The sequence below is a fragment of the Dama dama genome, chromosome 17, assembly GCF_033118175.1.
Source record: "Dama dama isolate Ldn47 chromosome 17, ASM3311817v1, whole genome shotgun sequence".
NCBI classification, from domain to species: Eukaryota; Metazoa; Chordata; class Mammalia; order Artiodactyla; family Cervidae; genus Dama; species Dama dama.
Genome location: NC_083697.1, coordinates 31,187,100 through 31,214,475, shown reverse-complemented (window position 1 = coordinate 31,214,475; position 27,376 = coordinate 31,187,100). Strand labels below are relative to the sequence as shown.

The window sequence follows — 27,376 nt, the reverse complement described above, 5'->3', positions numbered from 1 at the left end:
TAGCATTTATCATAAGCAGTTATTTACTTGACATTTATTTCCCTTGCTAGATGTAAACTTCATGAGGATTTTTGTATTGTTCAGTGATTATTTCCCACATTACTTCCCGGGTCATAGCAAATATTCATACCGTTTGTTGACTAGTTGAATGAATGAAAGAAAAGTCATAGTAAGAATATAAAACATGATAAGAACAAATACTTTACAGTGAGAACAGATCTTCTTTTATTCATATATTGAGATAAACTGCAAAGACTGAAAGACAAAAATTCATCATAAATCATTCAGCAGAACATTGATTAAAAATCAAATGCATTTTCTTTAGTGGAGTTCTTACACAGAAAATTTCATTTTATGTAAGTCTGATACAACATTAAATATTTTACAAATTAGACATTTTGTTTTTAAATCTAACTGTATAATCTTGAATGCACTATAGACAAATAAAATAAGATCTTTACCAATTTCACTTCATTTAACTTATGCAAGGCTTCCATTCCATTAAAATTTCATCACACCTTGAAAATTACCTGCAGCTTTTAAAAAACACATGATCTAAACTTTATATGGAAAGAAAAGTCTTATGTAGCAATCCAAAAACTGAAAAAAAACCCAAAAAAGGTAAGAAGCATTTCTTAATACAAATAAATTGCAAAAGTACCATTTATGTGTGAGTTTCTTTCTTTTCACTGATACAGTCATCCACCCAGAGTCCAAAACAATTCACTTTAAAGTCAATGCTTAAAATATTCCAATGTCACTGAAAAATCTATTATTTTAGTGGTACAATTAAATGGCAAGTCGAATATCAGATTAGAATGTCCAAACTCCTGTACTGAAGTGAATGAGACATTCACATTCATGCCAGATGTCATCTATTATGCATTACCAGACAGTTTGGCAATCAATAATCCCAATTTTTAATGAAAACTTACTAAAACATTGCAAGAAACACTTCTTACCCCTACATATTTCCAGACTGCTATAGAAAATACAATTATATTTGAAGTATGGGCCTTATAGTAGGAATCTCTGTTAAAATATGGAAAAGATCAACAAAAAGAACCCACACCAATGAAATTCTATGGACTGATTTTCAAAGTTAGAAATAAGAAAATCCACTGCTAATGGAAGCCCTGCACCGTGCAAATATAGTGTGGTATATATTAAACAATCACACATTTGAGGTATTAGCTAGAAAATATATATGTATTTATCTATATATATACACCTATACATGGACACATCCACAGAATATCCACAAATCTATTGGCCCCCAAACCAGCAGATAATAAAATTAAATGAAAAGAAATGACATACCAACAGGAAAGTTACACACAAGGAATTTACAAAAGATGTGGTTACATAATCCTTAATATAAGGAATATGATCTGAACTAGTGTTTTGAGGGAAAATGTTTCCATTTATATGAAACTGTCTATTTAATAGTAATAAAACCAAAAAGGAAGCCTGAATTCAAGGACTGTATTGCCTGCCAGATTATTAAAGGGCTGTACAAGAGTTCTTGAAGATGCTCATTCTATGCACTTTTTCTTTAAAAATTAAATGAAAAAACCAAACAAACCAAAAACCTTTGAAGTTATTATGAGACTATATAGAGAATTTTATGAACTTTAAGCAGTAGTCCAATGTGGCCAAGAGAAAAGGTCTTTCAGCTATTTAGTACAGATTAAAATTAAGATCTATTGTTCATTTTCAGAAGGTTTTCTGTTTAAAAAAAAAAGATTATAAATGCCCTTTCAGTTGGTTCACTCAGTACGAGGACAGAGTATAGCCTTCAACAACAGTAATATATTACAACAGTATAGTAATACTGAACACAAGCTATGGGTAAGCTAAGTAAGTGCACAAAATCTCCTTTTGAATCTTTTGGTCTTTTGACATAATTCTTACTTAACTAAAAAGACGACTTATTGGTCCTCAGGGGTCCTCAGGCCAACATCATGGAATATTTCACTGCCTTCACACAGGTGGGAGATTTTTTTAAAATGAAATCTGTTGAATGCATTATTAAGCAATATTAACATGTCACATCTGTTAAATAACACTGGCATTTAAAACTATTACAGATCAACAAAGGGAAGTCAAGAGGTTAATCATTTCTCTCAGAATCTATTTTACATACTAGTGTAACTAAAGATGCAACAGGAAGAACACTTAAGCATGAAAGTGCAATTAAAATAAAGGGCTGGAATTCTATCTTCCTGTTCTTAACAATAAAACCTGAGGTGACATACAAGCAGAGAGGCCTAATGCACTGGCACACGTGTACCTTAAAGATTCACTTTTCTCTACCAAATCTTTGTAGATCATAAATAAGAATGGAATGATTATGAAAGAAATACTTATTTAACCATTCAAATGCAGTCTGTTCCCAAAACATAGTTTCACTTATTATTTCTCATTGTTGAGAATTAAATTCTCAGATTTGCTCACAATAAATCCCAAAACAAGGACTAGCACCTATTGGGAAACAAAAAAATCAAAAGAGGAGCAGAAAAGGTACTATTTTCTTTCCCCTAAATTCCTGCAAGAACACTGATGTCTGTGTGTGTTTAAGAGGGATAAAAATGTAAAGCATTAATAAATATAATTGCTTCCAAACTTCTAAAATACCAGTCAGAGAAGCTAGTAAAGCAATATTCAAAGACTGACAGCATTTATGCAATGATTAAAATGAAGAGGAGAAGTTATCACATTACTGGAGAGCTCAGGTAGCTAAAAATATGATGGTAAAACATTGGGATTTTTGTTAGAAGAGCAGAAAAAAAGTCTTACATTTCAAGATAGCTGACACTGAAAATCAACTATACTTTGATTACAGAAACAAACATAGATTAGGTCATTTTACGTCGTAGAATTAACCCAAAATTCTAAGACACTTACTTGGACCGTTACATCATGACATAGGTGACATTAAGGACTTACTCTTTACTTGCATACTTTACATGTAGCTTAAATTGTTAGGCACTCGATCAGTCCTTTACCAAAGTCATTTGAACATTTTATCAAACACATTTTATGAAATTTAATGTAATGCAACTGAAATATAATACTGTCCAAAAGTCATGTATGACTTCATAATATGTAACTTCACTTAACATGATAACTTCACCTGTTCCTTTAAAATCAGGATTAAGGGAAAAACAATCGGTCAACAAGAGTTCAATTCACATAAACATCAATCACAATAGTGTAAATTTCCCATTAAAGCCAGAAAATTAATGGATGGAATTTTTTCATTTAAATTTTTATAAGTTTTTTGGTGAATATAAACTTTCAGTTACTTAGAATGCTATTATTTTATTTTTTTAGAAACTCATTCTATAGGCTGAAGAAAACATTTTAGATTATATTTTCTTTTAGGCACGCTAATTTAAGGTTACATTTCTAAAGAAAGTTGATTAAGTTGTCCAGTTTTTCTAGGACAGTATCTTGTTTAGTTAAACGACTAATTCAATCAAGGCATTTCTACTGATAAGAGAACATTTAAAAAAGAATGGTCTTTTCAGAAGCTCTATTCAACAGATGCTATATAAATTATACTCAGGAAAAAAACTTTAAAAGAACACCACACTATAACTAGCATTCTCCCACACACAGAAAAAACCAAAGATGTGTTTACGTTCTGTTAAATGAGTATGAAAGCAAAATCATTAGAATACTACAACTTGTTAAAACATAGAAGACTAGAAATCAAATAGCTTCATATCCAATATATAGGCATCAAAAACTTCAATTTCCAGATGATTTTTCTAATTTACATTTTTGGATGTAACTGTAAGGAGCTTATTCCTATAGGATTAATTGAATTACTAATGGTGAATAAATTTGAGCTCAAATTTTTGTAAAGATAACCTGCTATAAATCACTATTCTACCTGCTGCTATATTTCTGCTCACTGTTGCGTATGGCCAAACAGATCATGCTCTGATCAAGTAAGTGTGCTGTAATCTATGTAAATGTTTAAGAGTTGGCAATCAGGTTAAAAGGCACAAGCTTCATTTTAGTAGTAATTTTTCTTATTACTTAGACAATAGTAAAAACCCATTTACTTTTGGATCCTGCTTAAATGATCACTACTGCAGATTTCCATGGGGCAAGGGGTAAAACAGGTAGGTCCTTTTCTTCATAAATTTTAACAGCCTTCAAAGATGTACATATGAACATTTGGGGGCCTTTTAGTTATTGGAACTGCAAATGACATAACTGCAATTTACTGTTGAAGACCCTTTTTGGTTAATATTTATATAGCCATTTCCTCATATTTTCTTTAAAATCTATCGGTATAGCATTTCATGTCTATGCATGGCTTAGCAATTCATAAAACTAAATAAATAGCAAACTGATACTTTACACCAGTTCATTTATCTCAATATATACTTTAGAATATAATGGCAATATTAAAAATATCAGTTTTCTCTAAGCTGATAATGCTATAAGATTTTACACAAGTTAAACAGCTTTTGTTTTTTTCTTCTCTTTTTGATAAAGTTTCATTGTAAACTCCACACATTTGACATCTGACAAGATAAATGTAATTTTGTCATAAAACATTTATTCCATCAATTTAAACTAAAGTGTCTCATGGAGTTAAACCCAAAAGAATTTAAATAAAAAGGCAATAACCTGTATATACACAAAATGATCATTCCATAAATATTTACATGACAAGGGAAAAAAATGGAGGATCTAAAAACCAGAAATTGCTACAGGTATGATAATCCTTTCTCAAGACATTTTTAGTTAGGAATCATATAAGCTTTTAAAGTAAAAATAATTACAGAAGCATAACTAAAATAATAATTTTAGTTTTCAGTTTCTTACTATTTAAAGGAGCCAGTAGACCATAAACAGTCCAAGATTTCAGGATCAACTATTCAGTTTAGTTTTCAATATCAAATCTTTCTCTTTAGCTCTCATGATGAAACTAAACCTACAGAAAAAATAGAAAGTACTCTAAAAGGTATAAATAAAATTCCCATTCATCCTCCTTTATAAATACTGGTCAGTCGCTCCAACTCTTTACAGTTGTCCATGCTTAAGGCTTCTGCCTTCCGTCGGAGTCGTTCATCATGGTAAACTTTTGCTGCATACTGCATATCTGTTTCTGTTAACAAACAAAAATATTTTGCTAAGTAAATAATTTAGATCAACCAGTTGTTTAAACTCATGATGCTTCATAGAAGCCCTTCAATATATTTCTATTAATTGTTTTTTATTTTAAAATTTATTTGGCTAGGCCAGGTCTTAGTTGCAGCACACAGGATCTTCAACCTTCACTGTAGCATGTAGAATCTTTAATTTTGGCATGTGAACTCTTAGTTGCTGCATGTAGGATCTAATTTCCTGACCAAGGATCGAACTGGGGACGCCTGCCTTAGGACCTCAGAGTCCCAGCCACTGGACCACCAGGGAAGTCTCTTATTATGTTTGTTTTTTTTTTTAAAACCCAAGTACTAGACCTAAAAGCCATGTGGAGTCCTACCATGTAAAATAAATACAAGTTGCTCTAGAAAAGAAATAAGGATAGTATCATATCAACCCTTTCCCTCCTCCACTCCTGTCCCCAAAGGTTTAAAAACAACTGCCCTAAAGCATCCTCTTGATCTCTTTCCCCAAAGATATCATATGCTATTCAGTACTGTCAGTGGTTGTTTTTGCTGTGACCTTTATTGAAGTTCCAGATTAATTAATTATGCTGAGATCTGAGAAGAAAAATTTACAATCTTGTTCTGAGTTTATTTGAATTAATGCAGGGGCCCAGGTTCCATCCTTTCATGCCACAGCTAAAGATCCAAGTTGCTACAACTAAGATCTGGCACAGCCAAATAAACCAATAATTTTTAAAAACCATACATACTAAATTTATTGAAGGAACACAAAAAAGAAAAAAACCTTGCTATACAATCAGAGTAGTGGTATTTAGCAAATAAGTACTTTTGAGCCTTCCTTCAATATGTAGGTAACATTAGTAAAGAAATATAGACTAGAAATCAAACATTCTTCAGGGAATGTATTCCTTGTCATTTTCCTGGTAGTCTCAGCCATTTTACTATTAGCACTTCTAAAGGGTGGGAGCAGTTTAGATAAGATGTAACCAAAAACAGTGACTAAATTAGAAGACATCAATCAGGACCATATTCAAAATAAACTCATAGATAAGAGTATAATCTATTTGTAAAAATCTTCAGAAACAGAAATGATCAGTTAGGTTAGGATTTAACCAATCAATCGAAATCATTCCACTGCTTTTATTTATAAGTGAGGCACTTGTAATATCCATCTGCAGATGATTCTTTTCAAGTGAGGTAGATAAACCAAAGTTCACAGAGCTAGTAAATGGCAGAATCTAGATGCCAATTCAAATCTTTACCTCCTAGCCTAATATTCTTTCCATTACCTCAAATTACTGCATGTATTTTATAAAACACCCATTTTACCAATCTAGACCTCTGACAGTATTAGAAGTGACTTCAAAACAGAAAAATGCTAGTAAAAGAGTATCCAAGCCTTTAACCTATAGATATGCTGAATTTTAAAAATTTCAAACATATACAAGTTAAAGAGTACCACAATAAACACTCTAAAGCCCTTTACCTTGACTGACTAATTTTTCACATTCTGTCAAATCTGCTTTAGCATTCTACAATAAAGGCTGCTGTTACTGTTGTGGTGGCGATTATTTGGAAGAACTTTTTGAGAGAAAGTTACAGGCATCATGACCTTTCATTCCGAATACTTCAGCAAGTTTCTCCTAAGAACAAGGGCATTCTCTTATATAACCACATTACAATTTTCAAATCCATAAATTTAACAATGACATAATACTGTTAGACATAATACTATTATCTAATACATAGTCCATATTCAAATTTCACCAATTGTCCCAATGATGTCCCAATTTATAATTGTTTCCTCTCACCCAGGATTCAATTTAGGATCACATACTATATTCAATTGTCATGTCTCTTTGTCTTTAAGAGCTTTATCTTGTTTCACTGATATTTTTTAACACAAGCAAGTTGTTTTACAAATAATGATATTAAAACTGATTTACCAATAAATAAATAAATAAAATAAAACACATTTAGCTAAAACTTCTGATAGTAACTTTAAAAGACACATGTAAATGTGTACAATATAGCTATAGACAATGTGATATAGTGGACAGAAGATGGACTGAAGGGTCCATGAAACCAATTGATAGCAATCTTGTTGAACTGTTAAGAGATTAAATTATGCCAAGAAAAACCACATGGCTCATGCTAGGGAAGGAGTAAAACAAAATGATAATAAATAATAATATAGAATACATATGGATACAAGGCATTATGCTAAGTGTTAACAAATATTATCTGTTCTGGTCCATATTTTAATGATGAGATAACTGAGATTTAGAGAGGTTACGTAACTTGGCCTAGGTAACTGTGTTGCTGAAGCCAGGATCTCACAAGGGATTCCCAGAGCCAACACTTAAAACATAACATTACACTTTCATCCATAAATGTGAGTATCTTTCCTTCTTTCTATTTTTGCAGTCACTTCCCTATTATTTAAGGTAATAGAATATAAGCATGCAAAACTCAAAAATCACCCGCTTTTAGCTGGGGACTAGAACTTGTATTTGAAAGTGATATATCTAATGTGCTCATTTTTCTTTTAGCAACAAAATACGTAGGCCTTTCACTCATTCATTCATTCATTCATCATGTGTGTGTGAGTATTAGTTGCTCAGTTGTGTCTGACTCTTTGCAACCCTGTGGACTGTAGCTCATCAGGCTCCTCTGTCCATGGAATTCTCAGGGCAAGAATACTGGAGTGGGTTGCCATTCCCTTCTCCAGGGGATCATTCTAACCCAGAGAGTGAACCTGGGTCTCCCACACTGCAGGGAGATTCTTCACCATCTGAGACACCAGAGCCCTGTCATTCATTCATATGAATCCATTACTCATTCATTCAATAATTGTGCATGGTTCTAAAGATAAAAAAATTAAGTAAAATAAAATTAAATAAAGTTTGATAAATACTTCTCTTAAGACATTTGGCTAATGCAGTTTCTCAGCCTCAACAATACTGGTGTTTAGGGCCAGATAATTTTTGTTGTGGAGGCTGTCGTGTGCACTGCAGCATGTTTCAGCAGCACCCCTGGCCTTAACCCATTCAGATGCTAGAAGCGATCTCTTCTACTCCAACCCCATGCTGATGCACATCAAGTTTCCACATATCATCAAATGTCCACTGGGAGGTGGGAGCAAATCATTCCCAGTTGAAAACCACTAGTCTAAGGTAACCTCCACATTGAGAACATACTGATTCACAGACTCAGAAACCAGGGAGGTTTCTACTCTAACTATCAGTATATAGATGAAGAAACCAAGGCTAGAGAGAAGAACTCTCTGAGAAATATATAAAGGTAATGTTTTATCAAATTTTCCCCAGTAGGTAAGAGATAATGTTAACTGCTACCATTTTCTGAGTATTTACTGCATGTGAAACACTTCAGCTATTCCCTGATTTAATTTTCATAACAAATCCATAAAGTTAGGTATTAATGAGAAGACTGTAGAGCACACTGCCTAGATTCTGAAAGGAAATAGGTTTTGAATCACAGATTACCTTAATGACCTTGGCAAGTTATTAATTAATCTCTCTTTGGCACAGTTTCCTCATATGCAAATTGGGTATAATAACCTCACAGTGTTGTTGTAGATTTTAAATAAGTTAATATATATAAAGTGTTTGGGACAATGACTGAGAAAATAGGTGTTATATAAACTATAGTTATTTCTCTTCCCACTCATCATTATCATCCATCTTATACATGAGGTTAGAATATTTGGTACTAATCACTCAGCTAAAAATTTCAGAGCTAGGATTCAATTTCAGTCTATTTAATCCCAAAGTCTATACTATATAATCTATGTTATGACTTGGAACAGCAAGAAAAATAAAAAACTATAATAAACAGTTAACAAGGAACATCTCAGCATATTCTTATGGTCAATCTTTTTATAGATACAACTACTTAAATTAAGGAAGCTGAGGCTGGAAGATGCTAAACAATTAAGTGTTCACAAGAACTTCTCTACATACAAATAAAGTAAAGGAAAATGAATTGTCAACAAAACTCATTGTACACTGACACTGCTACCTGTTGAAGCTAAATTAATGAGCTTCAAAGTTAATTCTGAAACAGGATGCATATTAAAACTGATGACATTACATTGTTTATGCCAGGACCTTCTTTCTTAGTGGTCATAAAATAATGATGCATATTACAACCATCAACATCTTAAATACAATGAAATTTGACACTATCTACTTATTCCACCTATAGTTACTAAGAACAACAATAACACAAATACCATTGTCTTTGCCATGTGCCAAATATTGTTATAAGGCTGCAAGTACATTATAACACATTGTCTCACTTAAGTACCGGGCTCCGGGTAGGTGCCAGGCAATTTTAGAACATCTCTTGAGTAAGGAAATCTTCAGTAATCAATTCCAAGACTGAATAAGTTTTTAAATGTTAAACATTTAAAATGTAAACTTACTTTGTTGTCTTTCTTTCCAGCAATTATTTCGAATATTAGTCACATAATCTTCTTCCACACTCTTTTCTACCTTTTGTAGTAACATTCCTTTATATTCATTTTTAAAGTCCTTGTTGACATAATAAACAACACCCAAGTTTTCTGTCTGCATTTTAATTGTTTGTCCTGATCCACTGTAAAAGAAATGTTTGATCATTATTTTTTAATTAAAAGTGTACATTCTGATCTGCTTCTACAAACCAAGCTAACAAAAACAATTAAAAATAATTTAAAAATTACTATTGGTAATCAAGTAGTTACATAATTTCAAATTGCCTAAAGCTACTTTTTAATGTCATAAAAAAGTAATCATATTTTAATACATTATGTTCTTATAAGTTCTCTCAATTTTTAGTTAGCAAAAATCTTATTTGGAAGAAATAAATTATTTGTAGACCAATCATTGTAATACTATAAAAGAACTAGTAATATGGTTTTACAAGGTTTCCTTTATCTTCATTGTATTACACTAAAGTTTTTTAGAATGTATACTGCATTAAATTTGCTTTGTCCTGATCGCTTATAGAGTACAATATATTGTGGAAAAATACATAAAAAGTAATATTTGCTTGTATTTAATCAATATTTTATAAAGAGAAGAGTAACATCATTTCCACTTTAATGACACAAATCTATATAGCATCAATCACAATTCTACTTTTGTCTTTAAACTATTTTTGTCTTCTGAAGGTTTTTGTCTTTGATGTCAACCCATTACCTATTATATTAAATTGCTATCAAGTTTGAATATAGCACTTCTGTCCTTATCCACAATAGAACAGAAATGTAAACTAACATAATACAAACTTACTGCTTAGGTAAATTCTTTAAAATTAAAGATTTTTAAATGGTACACATAAAATAACAGAAGATTTGTCACTTAAAAGTTTAAAAGTGCACAGGGCCCTTTAAAGTTATCCAAGTAAAAAACAATTTTGGGGGGGGGGAGGTAAAACTTCACTTAGCTACTTACGATCTGGGATATAAGGAATAAGGAGGATTAGAGACCATCAACTGGCTTAATAATGAAACGAGGATCAATACGATAATGGGCATCAGCTGGATAAACACAGAAAAACCTCCCTGTAAAAAATCATTAAAAAATAACAAATTTCAATATAACTGTAGTTGTCAATAATCCAACAGTTGTCAAATATTTTTAGAGGCAGAAATGACATTTGAGATCATCTGAGTCAGTGCTTCCAAATCTGCCTGATCAAACCAACTTCCTGGGATGATTCTTAAAAATACAACTTTTTAGGTGCTTCACCTAGAGATCCTGACACTGATCTGGAAAACACTGATATAACCTGTTCATGGGGTTCTCAAGGCAAGAGTACTGAAGTGGTTTGCCATTCCCTTCTCCAGTGGACCATGTTTTATCAGAACTCTCCACATGACCCGTCCATCTTGGGGGGCCGTACATGGCATGGCTCATAGTTTCATTGAATTAGACAAAGCTGTGGTCCATGTGATCAGTTCGGTTAGTTTTCCATAATTGTGGTTTTCATTTTGTTTTTTCTACCTTGGAAGAAAAGTTATGACCAACCTAGACAGCATGTTAAAAAGCAGAGACATTACTTTGCCAACAAAGGTCTGTCTAGTCAAAGCTATGGTTTTTCCAGTAGTCATGTATGTGAGAGTTGGGCTATAAAGAAAGCTGAGCGCCAAAGAACTGATGCTTTTGAACTGCGGTATTAGAGAATAGTCTTAAGAGTCCCTTGGACTGCAAGGAGATCCAACCAGTCAATCCTAAAGGAAATCAACCCTGAATATTCACTGGAAGGACTGATGCTGAAGCTGAAACTCCAGTACTTTGGCCACCTGACGTGAAGAACTAGCTCATTTGAAAAGACCCTGATGCTGGGAAAGATTGAAGGTGGGAGGAGAAGGGGACAACAGAGGATGAGATGGTTGGATGGCATCACTGACTCGATGGACATGAGTTTGACTATGCTCTGGGAGCTGGTGATGGACAGGGAAGCCTGGCATGCTGCAGTCCATGGTGTCACAGAGTCGGACACAAATGAGCGACTGAACTGAACTGAACTGATATAACCTGATCTCATTTTACAGATGAGGAAGTTCTCTGTCTCCCTCTTTTTTTTTTTTTCCATACATAGACTCTATCAATACGCAGCAGGTTGCAAAACTATTTTTACCTTGGATTTGAGGGTGGAACGTGGACACTGATGAAAATGGCAGAGCTGGGGCCCAGACCTTTTAATTTCTAGTCTAGAGCTCTTTCCATTTACCTTTCTCCTTCATGTAATTTAACTGCTATACGCAATGAAGTATAACTGCATTAGAACAAGGACAGTTACTTCTAATTTAAGTTGTTCAGTATTAATCCTAAATTCTTTGACCCAACAATAAGAATTTGCCTTAGGGACATGGACATTTGAGGTTTATCTTCATTCAGACCATAGAATATCAAATGTGAAGGTGTCATATTGCCCAACAGCCTGCCACCCTGACTTCTTCTCCTGGCCCCCAATATCCCTAGGGGGTTCTCTGGTCTATACCGAACACCTCTGGCAAAAGAAAACTCATTATTTCCTTTTAAAACAATGTAATCTATTTTCAGACAACTCTATCCTTTCCCTGAGCTGAAATTTGCCATTTTCTGATTTCTAATCATATCATAAACATACATCTCCTCTTTCTTCTTCTCTTTCATGTCCACTATGTCGATGCTGATGTTGATTGCTATAACCAGCTCGTCCATTTGAAAATGAATGTACACTACCTAGAAAATTAAAAGCAAGGTTAAATTAGGGAGAAAAGTTATGATCAGAAAAATTATATTTTCCTTTATATTTTTATTTTTTTAATTACTAAAATAATGCACATTTGACTAATGAACTTTTATTGCCCTCCTGTGTATGAAGAGTGGACAAAACCTGGAATGATTCTTCTTTGTTTCCCTTAAAGTAAAGGAGAGACTCTTCTTTGATGAAAACTTGAGTAAGAATTCCTCTCTAATACTGCATACAAACAGGACTTTTGTTGTGGTTGGTTGATTTTACAAACCTGGGATCATTAATCTGAAACTGTGCCTTCTGCATTTATCAATGAAACACAAGTACCTCTAGAAATCAAATGATACTACTTTCATTCATTAAAAAAAAAACAGCTGTATAATATACTATGGTACAGGTGGACTACAACTTTCCAACATTTTCTTGTTGATGACATTCAAGTTGTTTACAAAAAAAGGTGACCAATGAGCAATGGCTATCACTGCTAAAGTAAACTATGTTAAGACAAGCAAAATAACTGCAGATCAACTATCAGAAAGTCACTATTTCCTAAAAGATTTCTAATTGTTCCTAGCATATTTTTAGTCAAAATTATCAGCCTGAATAATTTTTCTATGAGAGGGAATTATATATCCTAATATGTCAAGGTTATATTTTCAGTCATTAATTTGTTTTACATATCCTCTTTCTTTCAAGGATGTTTTACAAAATACCTTATCAATGACCACAATGTTTCTCAATAATATCAGACAGTGCTACCACGCCAAATTATACTGCTACATTCATAAAGACTCTCCTAATTTTGAATGGGATGTTTAACTCAGCACCTTTTTAAACTGTGGTAAACAAGACTAGAGCTACAATTTTAAACACTGTAGAGAAGCTACTCTTAGAAAAAATTAATTTCCACACAAGCAACTCACAGTAAATGTAAGTAAAACTCAATACTACATATGCTGTCTATTTATTTAGTAATACTTCTACAGTACTTTACTTTGATAGCCTAGTTCAAGTAATTATTTCTATCTTAATGTAATGTAAGTTGTTAAAACCCACTTACTTTATATAGAACCAATGTTTCAGACATTTTAATATTTCAATGGAAAGTATCTCCACATGTATTCATAATATATCTATAATGCTATTAATGAAGTATCTATGAAGATCTTCAAAGAACCCATGTCAAATAGTCCTCCAACAGACAGATTACTTCCTATAGTTGTAACAGCATTTAACTAAGATGTTGCCACTGGATTTCCCACTTATAGATCCTTTCTTCAGCTTTATGTAAAATACAGAACATCTTTTTAAAATTAAAATATATTATGGGAAAAAGACAGACTTACAATAAAGTTAATAAGTCTACATTTTTCTCCTATTTTTATGAAGAACTATCACAGGATCATAATACTATAAGAAATGTCAGAGAGAGGTACATAAATCTCTAAACAGCCTAATTGGTGGTGAGGATCTCTAGCTTCATAAAATATAATATTTATAATTAATACTAAAATACCTGAAGGAAATCCTCCACCAAAGAATATATTAAACAAATCTTCTGGCGTTATATCTGCTTCACAACCTCTATGGAAATTAAATCTACCATTGTTCTGCTGATTACATGCTTGTTCTTCATTGCCTGTGAGGTCATACTGCTTTCGTTTTTCTGGATTGCTTAAAACAGCATAAGCATTTCCAATCTCTGAAAAAGTAATGAGAAGTTGATAAGCAAAGTTTTTACATTAAAAAAGACTGTACCATATAAAAGCTACTTGTCAAACAACAACAAAAAATACTTGAGGCTAATCAGAAAACAAAACACAACAGTAACAATTTCTTTTAAAGGTATTATATACATTGCTTGTAATTATATGTATTACCTTCCAATACAATTTTTTATACAGTACAGTCTCCCTACTGCCTTGAACATAAACGAATGCCCATCTTGCTTTCTTACTATTGTGCTCTATCCCCTAATAGCCTGCTATTATTTCCTGTTTGAGTATCCTAATCTAGTCACTCACTAGTGCCCTTCAAACCAATAATAACAGCAATAGCTACCAACTGCCAGGCTCTGAACCCAAATATCTTATTACATTATCCATTACTATCCCCACTTTACAGATGAAGTTCCCAAGTTTCAAAAAGGTTATGAAACTTGTTTAAGATCAAATTTATTTTAGCATAGTAAGCTAACTCTCTGCAACCTACACCATAAAATTTTTCTTGCACATGCCAGCCCAGAGTGAGCTATTCTCCATTCTAATCCTGAACAATTTATTTCTCTTAAACTGTCAACTCCATGAAGGTAGGAACTGTGTGTTTCATTGCAATATCCCCATAGTCTAGCACAAAGTCTGAATTTTTAAAAAAATGAATCCATATAGTCTCTAGTTTTCCTATCTTACTTTGCTACTTTTGTGATATTCATAAAAAGTTTGATTTCCTATATCACATTTCCATGTCCAAAAGAGCACATTAATTACCAAAATGTCTTCTTGAGGTAATTCACAAAAACTGTACTGCTTTAATCTAACAGCAGGAATTACCCTATTCTTATTCTGAAACTTCTAATAACTAATCATTTTATAAATACAACTTGCTTCTCAAACTAGATCATAAGCCTCTTACATATGGGATTGTTTTTAAATACTTTATGGATCCCATGTGGTGGTTGTCATAGGTACTGAGCAAGCAAATAGATGCTCATTAGGTAGTTGTTTCTGGATGACTACATATCACATTGAAATTAATTATATGCAGATACTCTGGAACTTTTTTCTGATTCTGAGATAGCTTTCCAGTCATCTGTGAACACTATGGAATGAAAATTTAGGTGAATAGTCCATTTATCTTGAGGAGATGGCCCAAAACTTTCCTTAGATTTCCAAACAGATCTATGACTCAGAAATATAGCAATCATTTATAATGTTGATCCAATGGGAAACCATAATCAGAGATCCAAGTAATGTACTTATAAACACCACCAAGGTACATACCCAAAAAAGAAGCATATCTATCAATATCTGCCAAAGTTGTACTTCCAGTATTAGCAACAGTTTTAGGATTCTTAACCTCTATACACTGAACCTATTTCAGGTTCATAATGCTATTACTTTTTAAACTATTTATATATTGGCAACTCAATTCTACTTCTAAGGCTTTGCTATAAAAATAACTTCCAAATGTTATGATATTTCAAAAGATATTTGTGAACAATTGTCATAATTCATAATTGTATATGTAAGACAATTTAGTCTATCTACTGTGACTAATTTTCTATTTATTTACCTTGTGCTATACCTATAATCAAGACTTTTTTCAGTTCTTTATTATCTTAATAATTAAAATCAAAATTCATTTTGGTATTCAAAGCCTCACAAAACACATTTCCAACTCAGTGTTGTTTACTTCACAAAAAGATACATTCTACTTTATTCATTTTCCTTTAGTTACACTGTTTATTTTGAGGCTAACTTTAGATTCATATGAAGTTGTAAAGAATAATATAGGTAGACTCTTCTACCCATTACCTAATTTCCCCCATGGTAATACCTTACAAAATTATTATATCAAGGATACTGACATTGATAACAATCAGGATATAAAACATTTGCAGCACCATCTCAGGCTGCCCTTTTATACACACACCTACTTCCTTCTCCTCCTTCCCCCTTTAACTCCCCACAACTACTGACTTGTCTTCTCTATTTCTATAATTTTGACATTACAAGAATGTTAAATCAATGAAATAACACAGTATGTAAATGGAATGAAATCTCCTGGACTGACTTTTTTCAATCAGCTTAATTCTTTGGAGATTGAACCAAGCTGTTATGTAAGTCATTCATTCCTTTTATTGCTGATTAGTTCTCCATGGTATGGATGTATCACTGTTTCACTAATCACCCAATGAACAACATCTGAGTTGTTTCTAGGTTTTGGTTATTACAAATAAAACTGCTGTGTACATTCATGACCAGGTTTGTGTGTAAATATATATTTTTATTTCTAGGATAAATTCCTAGAAATGCAATTGCTGGGTTGTCTATTAGTTAAATACTTAGTTTTGTGAGAAACTGCCAAACTGTTTTACAGAGTGACTGTGTCATCTCATAACCCATCAGCAATGTGTAAGTGATCCAGGTACTCTGCATCTGTACCAGTATTTGGTGTTCTTACTTTTTAAAATTTTAACCATTCTGATAGGTGTGCAGTAGAATCTCATTTTGGTCTTACTTTGCAATATCTCTAATGGCTAATGAATGATGTTAAAAACTTTTTCACATGCATACTTGCCATGTGTATAAAATCTTTAGCAGGATGTCTCTTCCTGTCGCATATCCATTTTCTAATAGGGTTGTCTATTTTTTTAAATTGGGAGTTTGGGGGAGTTCTTTATATATTCTAGACACTAGTCCTTTGTCAGATAGGTATGTGCTTGGCAAATATTTTCTCCTCCCTTGTTGCTTTTCTTCTACTTCATAGCATCTTTGCAAAGCAAACAAAAAAAATTTTTGATCAAGTTCAACTTATCTACTTTTTGTGTTATAAACTGTCTAGTGTTAAGTCTTAAGAAGTCATTGCATAGCCTAAGATCCTAAAAATTTGCTCCCATGATTTTTTGCTAAAAGTTGAAGTGTTGTTTTAGACTTTATAAGATTCATGTTGAACTCATTCTTATATAAAGCATGAGACTTATTTCAAGGTTAAATTTTGTTGTTTGTTTTGCCTATGAATGTCCAGCTGCTCTAAAACTATTTTGTTGAAAAGGCTATCTTTCCTCCACTGAATTGATTTTGCATCTCTGTCATCTGTCATCACGGGAACCCATCTCTATGGGTTCCCATCCTGTTCCACTGATCTGTGTGTCTCTCCTTCTGCCAATTCTATACTATTTTGCTAACCACAGCTATAAAGTAAGTCCTGAAATCAGGTACACTTATTACTCCTACTCCTTTAATGAATCATTTATTCAGGTTCTTTGTATTTTCCATATGACTTTTAGAATAAACTTCCTTTTATCTACAAAGAAGTCTGTTAAGATTTTGACAGGAACTATATTAAATGTGTGTATCAACTTGGGGAGTCTTGACATCTTTACTATTATGTCTTTCAATCTATGAACATGATATATCATTCCATTTATTTAGATCCTCTCTGATTTCTTTCATTAATATTATATAGTTTTCAGCAATACAAATCTTATACAAGTTTTGTTAAATTTACACTGAAGTATTTCTTGTGTGTGATTATAAATGGTAATGCATTTTTTAATTTCAGTGTCTACATGCTAGTGTGCAGAAATATACTAAATAGTATATATTAGTATGCAGAAATATACTAAATAGTAATTGATCTTTTTATGTTTATCTTATACCCTGAAATCTTGCAGGATTCACTTATTGGTTCTAGGATTTTTTTTCTTTTCGGTACATTCCTTAGGTATTTTATACATGATCATATTATTTGCAAATAGGGACAGTTCGTGTGCCTTTCATTTCTTTCTCTCACCTAAATGTACTGATTAGAATTTTCAACACTATGTTGAACAACTTATATTTGATTTGTTTTATAACTAATTTTCAGTTGTACTTTAGTGTGAATAACAGGGAAAAGTCTTCCTGAAAGTGGAAGTCCTCATTGACTTTTAAATCACTTCCCTCATTCTCATACCCAAGTTTCTGCCATCTTCTCTAACCAAAGAAATCATACTCATCTTGAAAATACTTCATTCTCACCTATAATATGAAGGCTGCTTCAATTACTCTGATTATAACTCTACTGTATCTTTCTGACTTTTCTTTGGATATTTTTATTCTATGTTTTGAATTTTAATTACATTCAGTCTTCTGGGAGATCCTGGGTAAATCAGTTAATCTCTTTGAGACTCAAATTTTCTTACTTGCAAAGGGATGACACTGGTCCCTGTTTACTTCAGAAGATTTTTAATAGCATTAAAGTTTTAAAAATGGGAATGACCAGAAGTGGGATTGCTGGGTCATATGGCTATTATTCCAAATGTTCTGTGTGAGATTTGTCTCCTCTTCATAAATTACAAATTCATTTAATAAGAGGATATCTCATATTTTCTTCTTGTATTTCTCTAGAAGAACTAGCCCATAAGGTAGACTGACTTCTCTACTCTTAGAAATTCACTCTAAATGTTAAGAATACTGAGGGGCTTCCTTTGTGGCTCAGTGGTAAAGAATCCGCCTGCCAATGCAGATGACACAGGTTCAATCCCTGGTCCAGGAAGATCCCACCACATGCCTCGTATCAACTAAGCCCATGAGCCACAGCTATTGAGCCTGTGCTCGAGAGCCTGGGAACCACAACTACTGAAGCTCATGTGCCCTAGAGCCTGGCTCTGCAACAGAAGAAGCCACCGCAATGAGAAGCCTACTCAACATTACTAGAGAGTGGCCCTTGCTTGCCACAACTAGAGAAAAGCCCATGCAACAATGAAGACCTAGCAGAGTCAAAAAGAAAGAAAAAAAAGAATACTGAACTACCAAACCTGACATAGACAGTAGCATCTGATCCATTGTTATTTAACAAGCAAACATACAAACAGCTAATCAATGCCCTTTGTAATCAGATTCACGTGTATGTCAACAGGCACCTGTATTATTCAAACAGTCTATGAAATACTTCGAGTCTTTGAAGATAATGCAGACAGGGCATGTTTTGAAAATATCCACATCAGAGAGAAGGAAAGGGATCCATTTCAAATATTTTTAAAGGTGTGTTTATATATATTATGCAAGTTATTGTCTAGATGTAAATAAAATATTCCCTGCCTTGAGAAATTCACAAACCTAGTTAAAGGACAAAGAGTTACATGAACTTAAGAGTTCATTTAATCTACCCTCTTTGATGGTAAGCTTTTGTTTTTAAAGTTTTACAAAACACACAATGAAAATATCTCTTCTATCTAATCTCATTCCTTAACTAATTGTCTCTTTTTCTATTCTAGAAGAAAATTAAAAAAAAAAAAAATGGTTTCCATCTTCTGTAAAAAAGTATTTTAGCAATCACAGAGCAATAAATCTATACTTATCTCTTATACAAACAAAAAACTATTAGACTGAATAGCTTGGTATCCCAGACACAGAAGTTAAGATCAATTGATTAAAGAGAAAATAAGATGATTCAGAAGGTCATGAACAGATCCTATGTGCTGAATGAAGGAAACTTGCCACTTCTCTGTGATGAAATACTAGCAATGATACTGTCTAATTAACTACCTTTGTTCACCAATCTTCTGCGGCTTACAGTCTGGGTTTTTTTTTTATTTCTTTATAGCTGTACCATGGGGCATGCAGGATTCCCCATCCAGGGACTGAACCTACTATGCCCCTTGAAATGGAAGCAGAGAGTCATAACCACTGGATCACCAGGGAAGTTCCAACAATCTGGGTTTTCTGTGTAGTTTTACTCAATGAAAAATGGGCTCATCAACCCCCACCCTATTATGATCCTCTTTGGGATTAATAAATCAGCATTCTGATTTACAAATAACCTTCTGTGTATTGAATAATGAGCACCTTTCCTCTACAGATGAGTCACCACCCAGCATGTTGATAAATATTGCTTCTAGTTTTGCAAATCAGAGCATTAGACTCTACACATCAAAGTAGTATCACCTTTGTAAAACTTCTCTGAGTGTCTGTGTGGGGTGACATTTATGTTGCTCATCTCTTCAAAACACAACACAAGCTGTAAAAATATTGGTAGATCCACTCACTGTTATTCTAAGACCAATAATGCTATTAATAACACAATTTCAATACAGAAATGGGAGAAAGAAGCATGTTCTTAGCATTAATGAAGAATTAATACTGAAATCATCTAACAGATCACAGACATGCAAATAATTCACTGCCAAACACTTTAAACATCTTAAAAACACAACAAAATTTAAATTAAATGATTTTAATTCAGAATGTGAAAAAAAGTTTTTTAACTTTGTGGGGGGAATATGTGGTAAAAGTTAGTGTTTTTGAGTAAAGAAGCCTTTTCTGTACTTTCAATATGCTACTTTTAATTTAAGGAAACAATCAGAGAAGGTTCTTACTGTCACAGTGATATTTTAATTTCACCAGTACCACTTTGGCAGCTGCTTTTATTGAACTATATTAATAATCCTCAAATGTATGTTGATTGGCAACTTCCTTTAAGAAATAAAACCGTTCTGGAAACAATTTTAATGGGATTTTGTTGAATCACCAATTGAGTCATCTATTTTTTTTAGGAAAATTTAAAAAATTAGTATCTCCTTTCTGTTATTCCAAGACCCCAGCACTTCACCGTAAAGATCATACATTGGCTCTATGAATGCCAAATTCGCAAAAACAAATAATTGCAAATTTAAGGATTTTCTTATTAACCAGAAAAGAACTCTTATGAATAAATTGTAATAAACATGAAATTATAAAATCAGTTCTCTCACGCTTGTTTACTAAATTGACAAAAAAACTGAAATAACAAAGAAAAATGAATAGTAGTCAAGAGGAAAGAAACATTCTTGGAGAAAAAAAAAGTCATGTTAGAACTACATATGAAAAATGCAAAAAATTGTCTGGAGTTAACAGAAACAGAAGAACACTGGACAAACAGTGATCCTAAGTAATTTTCCAATTCTAGATAGTCTCTAATATTTTAAAACCTCACAGAAAATATATTTTGCTTTTAATTCCTTTAGAATCAGCTGGTAATATGCTAGAAGCTCATGCATAGTCATCATACTACTTGTATGGTAAACAAGAAAGCATGCTTGTGTATCTAGAAAAGTTACTTTGAAATTTGCCAAAACTGACATCTTGCTTTTGTGAAGCCAAACATTATCTGTTTGGCTCTTGGTGTAACAAGTTAAGTTTTAAAGACTTTTGAGGACCCATGCTTATGCTGGTCTTAAATGCACCAGTCTAAAGGTAGGACTTAGTATCTGAAATACTGTAAAGTAAATTTTAAAAAGAGCTGAGAAAATTGCTTTAAAAGGTTTACTTTACTTTTAAAAGCATCTGTTGCTCCAGGTGCATGGTTTTTGTCTGGATGAAACTTCAAAGCAAGCTTTCTATAAGCTTTTTTCAAATCTTCATCACCAGCATCTTTGGTTACTCCAAGTACTTCATAGTAATTTTTACATTTGTTTATGCTGTGAACAAGAGAGTGTGTTATAAGTAAATTTCAAGGAAGAACTTTGAGTAATATTAATTTTTTATTGGTTAGAATAGTATAAAGAACTATTTGTGTATTCTTTCCTCAATATCAAATGATCATTTATTCATCAAGGGTCACTGCTCCATTCTCTTCAAGCACAGACCATCTTTCCAACCTCTCTCTAACTCTAAGAAGAATTGGCCGTGAGAATGTCCTTGTACAATCTATCACAACCACAGAGAAGTAAAGCAGAGCTCATAACAAATATGGATGGAGGACAGAGCACATACTAAAAATGAGAGAGTAAGAACAATTTCATAGCACTCTTAAATACCTAAGAAATCCCAAAACTCCTCTCAAGATGTCACAGCTAAGGATTAACAGACATTGCATTTCAAGAGTTTTGTTGTTGCATAATGCAAACCTAACCAAATATCAAAGCAACAGTTTGGTGCATGTAAAACAACTACTGTATCCTATGGCTTAAATGTCAAAGCAAGTGAATTCAGCTAGGCAATGTTAAAGAGAGTTCACATGTATCACTCTCTATGAAAGATAAAATCTCATAATAAAATACATTATGGGACTCAAAAACATTTGTTACACCTGATTTTCATTTTGATGAACACACTCTTAAAAGACTACTTACATTGTTTATAACCCTAAATATGCAAAATTTAAGCCCAGAGTCTCTGAAGTAGGTTAGAAAGGAAGTACTGTGAATGGAGCAAAGAACATTAATCCTTTTGGATGCTTACATTTTCTCATGACCTAATAATTTTCCTTCACTAAAACAGATATATTTTACATATTTTTTGGTGTGTACTTTATGACTTTAAATGTGTTCCATGTATGAGTGGCTTGATGACAGGTAGTAAGAGATTAATGGATCTGAGGCACAATTGTTCACTGACAGCTAGAGGACTGCAAAGACTGACTCTAAGTGTTCAAAGAAAAGAGAAAAGATTGACCTTCTTTCACTACTAAACCTATCAGTCATCACTGTGCTTGGTAAATATTTATGGAATAAATGAACTTCAGCTTTCCTTTCATAATGAAAGCATTCATCATTTGTTATATGAACAAGGGTAAAAAGAGAACACACTGAAAAGATTATAGAGTTCTTTTATAATCACATCAACAAAAATCTGTTAGGCAGTCTTCTTCATAATAGTAACAATTAAAATTAGACTTTTCTACTTTTGATAATAAATACTGACACAAGTCAATTTTATTTCATAAGCATGGCATTTCCTTTATTTAGGAAATAATATTTATTGAGCAATAAATAATTAATATTTATCAATTCATTATTGAGTCAATAATATTTATATCCCAGGGCTTTTGAGATCAGTTAGTGAACAAAACAGAAGATGATTACTCTACCTTTGTAGAGACTCATTTTCCTAGATAAGTTAAGAAAGTATGTGACAGAAATAAAGGGAAGAAGGACATGTACAGAACACCTACTGTGTGTCCGGAAGAGGAGAAATTCTTTGAGAAGCCAGTAGAGAGGTATAAAGCCAATGTCACCAATGGACAAACTATAGACTACATATTTCAAGTAATGCTAAAAATATACTCATTTACTTAAATTTTCACACCTAAATAAGAAACTACCATTCACGTATTACTTTTAATCCACATATTGTTTATCATACTCCTTTTCACCAGCTAAATGCATTTATCACACTTTTTATAGTTTGCTCCTTCTTCGCCATCCTCATCAAAGAATTAAAAAAGAAGGAAAGGAAGGATGGAAAAAGAAAATAAATTAAAAAGAGGTAAACTGTTACCTGCGCTGGAAGGAAATATTGTGGACAAAGGCCAGAAAAATTTGTCTAGGAGCTCAACAAGGAAGAAGTATGAATGGCTCAACTTTTATGTCTTCCTTTATGTGCTAGAAAGCATATTGGCTGGGGCAGGGAGGCCTTGTTCTATTCTTTTTTCATATGTTATAGATGACTTTTTGTTATTGTTATTATAGATGATTTTTAAATATACTCCAAATTCAATTGGTATTTAGGAAAATAATTCTTTATTCCTGAGACAAAAGATTATTGATTTTATAAATTTAGCAAAATGACTCGTTTCCATTCAAAGAACGATAGCTTAAAATCAATCCTAATGAAATCCCCATAATTCAGATAATTTTAACGGTTATACGAAAAGTGTTCCTAACTGATAAAATGATGGCCAGTTAATGATTTCACACCGATCTTATATTTTTAAAACAAAAAGATGGGCTTTTTTCCCAATGAGATATTAAAAATCTCTTCAAATAAGATCTATGACACCTTTTGCACTGTGATTTTTCAACACATTTCAACACTCAGAGACAATAAACAGTGCTTAGTTTCACAGAATATGAATTTTACAAAGTTACATACTTTTTGTTCAGTCTTACTGTATGCTAGCTCTTACTTATGCAATGGATACAGTATTATTGCATGGCTTCTCCCTTTGAGCCATGTCACTGAGCAACTTGTTTGCATAATCATGCTAACCAACAAGATAACATGGCTTTCTTCAGAAAAATCCCCTGTGTATAGGTAAAACAAAAACACACAGCATGTGTTTGCTGGTGATCTGTTACCTCACTAAAGCAACACTTATGAAGGCTAATATGATGAATAAGTGTTACATGATTAGCTAAAGCTAAGCAACTCTTATATAAGGCAGCAAATGAAATACTCTGAATAACTCAGGGATTCTATTAAAGAATGTTCTGATCATATTAATCCCCCCAAAAACTACATTTATGTAATACAATAAAAAGGTATGCTAAAATTGACCAGAGAAACAATCTCTAAACACAGGCATAAAACTAAGCTAATTCTTGTAACTCACTAAGAATTCAATCTGAAACTTGGCTGGCTCCTCAGTGCTAGCCAGCAATCCTCCCTTCCTGTCTGCCTTTCTGTCTGCAAGTATTCCATACTTTCACCATTCTTCTCAAGCTTTCAAACTCATATCTTTCTTCTAACTTCAGAGGATAACTTCATCTCCAATTTCAAAGAGAATACAGACCCAACAGACAGGATCTCTCTCAACATTTTATTTCCATCTGCCCAATTCTGGCCACATACAAAAGTGGATCTGCACCCATCATCATCTTTCATTCTTCCATTCTCAAAATGTCCCCCTGCCTAGCTACTAAAAAAGAGAGGAAAACAAAACATTGCTCTTCTTTCTTTATTTCTACCATACCTTGAGCTACTCCTCTTTTCCTTTCAAGGCTAGAGTAGAAGAAATGAAGAAAAGAGATTTTTAAAAAATAATATCAGATTTAGGAGATTCCTATTCTCCAAAATTTCAATTATTTGGGGAAGGGGGTATATTTTCCAATATATAGGTGATTCTATAGTCTTTCTTTAAAAACAAATTATAAAATAATTCTAAATAAAAATCACATATAACAAAATTCACTCTAGGTCTTTTACTGAGAATATGTTCTCCTGGTAAAAAGTAATTTCTACCAGAAAATACAATTTGGTTTTTGGAGAGATATGGCTTCCTGGAACACATTTCAGCACACTGTTTAGTAGAAGCTTTTTCTTAAAGGAATTCAAAAGCAAGTCTCTCATTTATTCACTTATCTCACCTATTCAGCCTCTGACGCAACACTACAGTTATAAAAGTGGTCACCAACATTATTTATAATTCTTAAAGGACTTCACTACCATTCAGGCCAATTGAATACCTTTATCATGACTTTATCATAATCAGGGAGTCTTTGTTCTTATTGTGGTCACATACAGATAAAATGTTACATTTAAACTTTAGCATAGGTATGAAAAAAAGTAAAATATAAATACATTGATACTTAATTTTAAAATAACTTCAATTCCAAATAATGCTGAGTTAAAAAGAACTAACTAAAAATAAGAATGGAGTAAAAAAGGAAAAAAAAAAAAAGGAAGTCAGGTTAAAAGAGGATAAGAAAGGGCAAAAGAGAAAGAAAACTAGCTTTGCCTACTCTTCACTTAAGCTAGTTCACTGCTATTCACTCTCCAAGTTGAATTATCTGATTAATCACTGTTCAGAGTCCTTCACCCTTATACTTTAGACTTCCTAGAGAGCAATTTCAGTACAACATCAATACAGCCTCCTTAAGCTGTACAAGGGAATAACAGTATTTTTTCTAGTGTTTCATAGTCAGTTCATTTTCTTTCCAGAAGACATTTTCTTAATTACAAAATTAATAAAGTTAAATCTCCAAAACCCAGTTCATAATTTACCAATTCTACCTAATTTTTTTGCTTTAAGTAGAGGTGTATCATGAAGTAAAAATAAAACACTGAAGCAGAATAATGAGAATAAGAAAAAATACTAAAAGGAGAAGACATTGTAGTACTTGCTATATATAAAGACAGCCTTAAAGAAAGAATATAAATAGAAAAAAAAATTATCCTTCATTTATATAAGTAGAAAATTGAAAATGCTTTGCAATTACCCACAATATGCTCCTCATATGAAATTATCCTTCATACATATATATATACACATTTGTTGTTGTTGTTTGTTTTGTTTTTTGTTTGTTTGTTTAGTTGCTAAGTCGTGTCTGTCTCTTTTGCGACCCCCTGGACTATAGCCCACCAGGCTCCTCTGTCCATGGGATTTCCCAGGCAAGTATACTGGAGTTGAGTTGCCATTCCCTTCTCCAGGGGCTCTTCCAGACCAAGGGATAAAACCCACGTATCCTGCATTGGCAAGGGGATTCTTTACCACTGAGCCATCAGGAAAGGTTTCATTGTACTGTGTCAAAAAAATTGAAGCAATTTTCCTAAAAAAATTTTTTTTTGTAATTGGTTTTGTGCCTTATATTTAAAAGATGGAAATTTCAATAGAATTGGTAATTTACACTACTTTATAAAGAATATAAAGCATAAGACACCAAGAGTTCAACTCCTCAATGTCTGTTCTTCTATCAAATTGTAATTAAAACCCATTTTTTAGGTGTTACAACATTAAACTTACATTAGTATCAACTACAGCTGACACATATAAATCATATTCATTCCTACCTGAGAACTCCATCTACTTGGTCTTTGGTGTAGCCTTTTCCACTTTCACCACAACCAGATGAGCTGTCCTTTGTGCAATTAGGTTTGCTTTGATCACCACTACCTGATGGTTTTCGGCAACGAGGGCTATTTCCAGCAGTGCTTCCATTTTTCATGATTATTTCCAACAGTGCTGTAGAAAGATATGGAAAGCATACTCCATCTGTTTACATCAAGGTACATACACATAGTCTTAAGAAGAAAGTTATAAAGCTGACAAAATGTATACTCCAGAAAGATATACCACAGGGCCTTTTTAAATAGATAGTAAGCACTCTCTTATGTACTTAGCTGTTCACAGATCACTAATCACTATTTAGAAGTAGAATAGTAAGTTTAATGTTAATAACTCAAAATTACTATCACCTAATTTCTTATGACATACTTTATTTGTAATAAAATGGTGAAACTGCCAAATACCAAAGAAAACAATAATCCTTAAAGTAGTCGATGAGATTATCTACAAAGAAACAGAAGTTAGACTTCCTACTTATTTCCCAACAGCAACAATGGCAGCTAAATTGAGTAATAGCTTCAAAATGCTCAGGGAGAATAACTGTCAATTTGAGTTTTGCGCTGCTGCTGCTGCTAAGTCGCTTCAGTCATGTCAGACTCTGTGCGATCCCACAGACCACAGCCCACCAGGCTCCCCCATCCCTGGGATTCTCCAGGCAAGAACACTGGAGTGGGTTGCCACTTCCTTCTCCAGTGCATGAAAGTGAAAAGTGAAAGTGAAGTCGCTCAGTCGTGTCTGACTCTTCA

General features: G+C 32.9%; 1 protein-coding gene across 2 annotated transcripts in view; it reads right to left on the bottom strand.

The window, feature by feature from the left end:
- Positions 1 to 201: 201 nt before the first annotated feature.
- The window catches only part of DNAJB14 (DnaJ heat shock protein family (Hsp40) member B14), a 42,122-nt gene continuing 14,947 nt past the window's right edge, over positions 202 to 27,376 (bottom strand). The window contains exons 2-8 of one of the 2 annotated variants that reach the window (XM_061164337.1): positions 26,576 to 26,747; positions 21,398 to 21,543; positions 13,900 to 14,085; positions 12,276 to 12,370; positions 10,595 to 10,704; positions 9,583 to 9,755; positions 202 to 5,131 (exon numbers count right to left, since the gene is read on the bottom strand). In XM_061164337.1, the coding sequence (XP_061020320.1) occupies positions 5,007 to 5,131; positions 9,583 to 9,755; positions 10,595 to 10,704; positions 12,276 to 12,370; positions 13,900 to 14,085; positions 21,398 to 21,543; positions 26,576 to 26,747 (1,007 nt within the window). In that variant the 3' untranslated portion in view covers positions 202 to 5,006. The remainder of the gene's footprint in view (positions 5,132 to 9,582; positions 9,756 to 10,594; positions 10,705 to 12,275; positions 12,371 to 13,899; positions 14,086 to 21,397; positions 21,544 to 26,575; positions 26,748 to 27,376) is intronic. The other variant, XM_061164339.1, reaches the window with a different exon arrangement.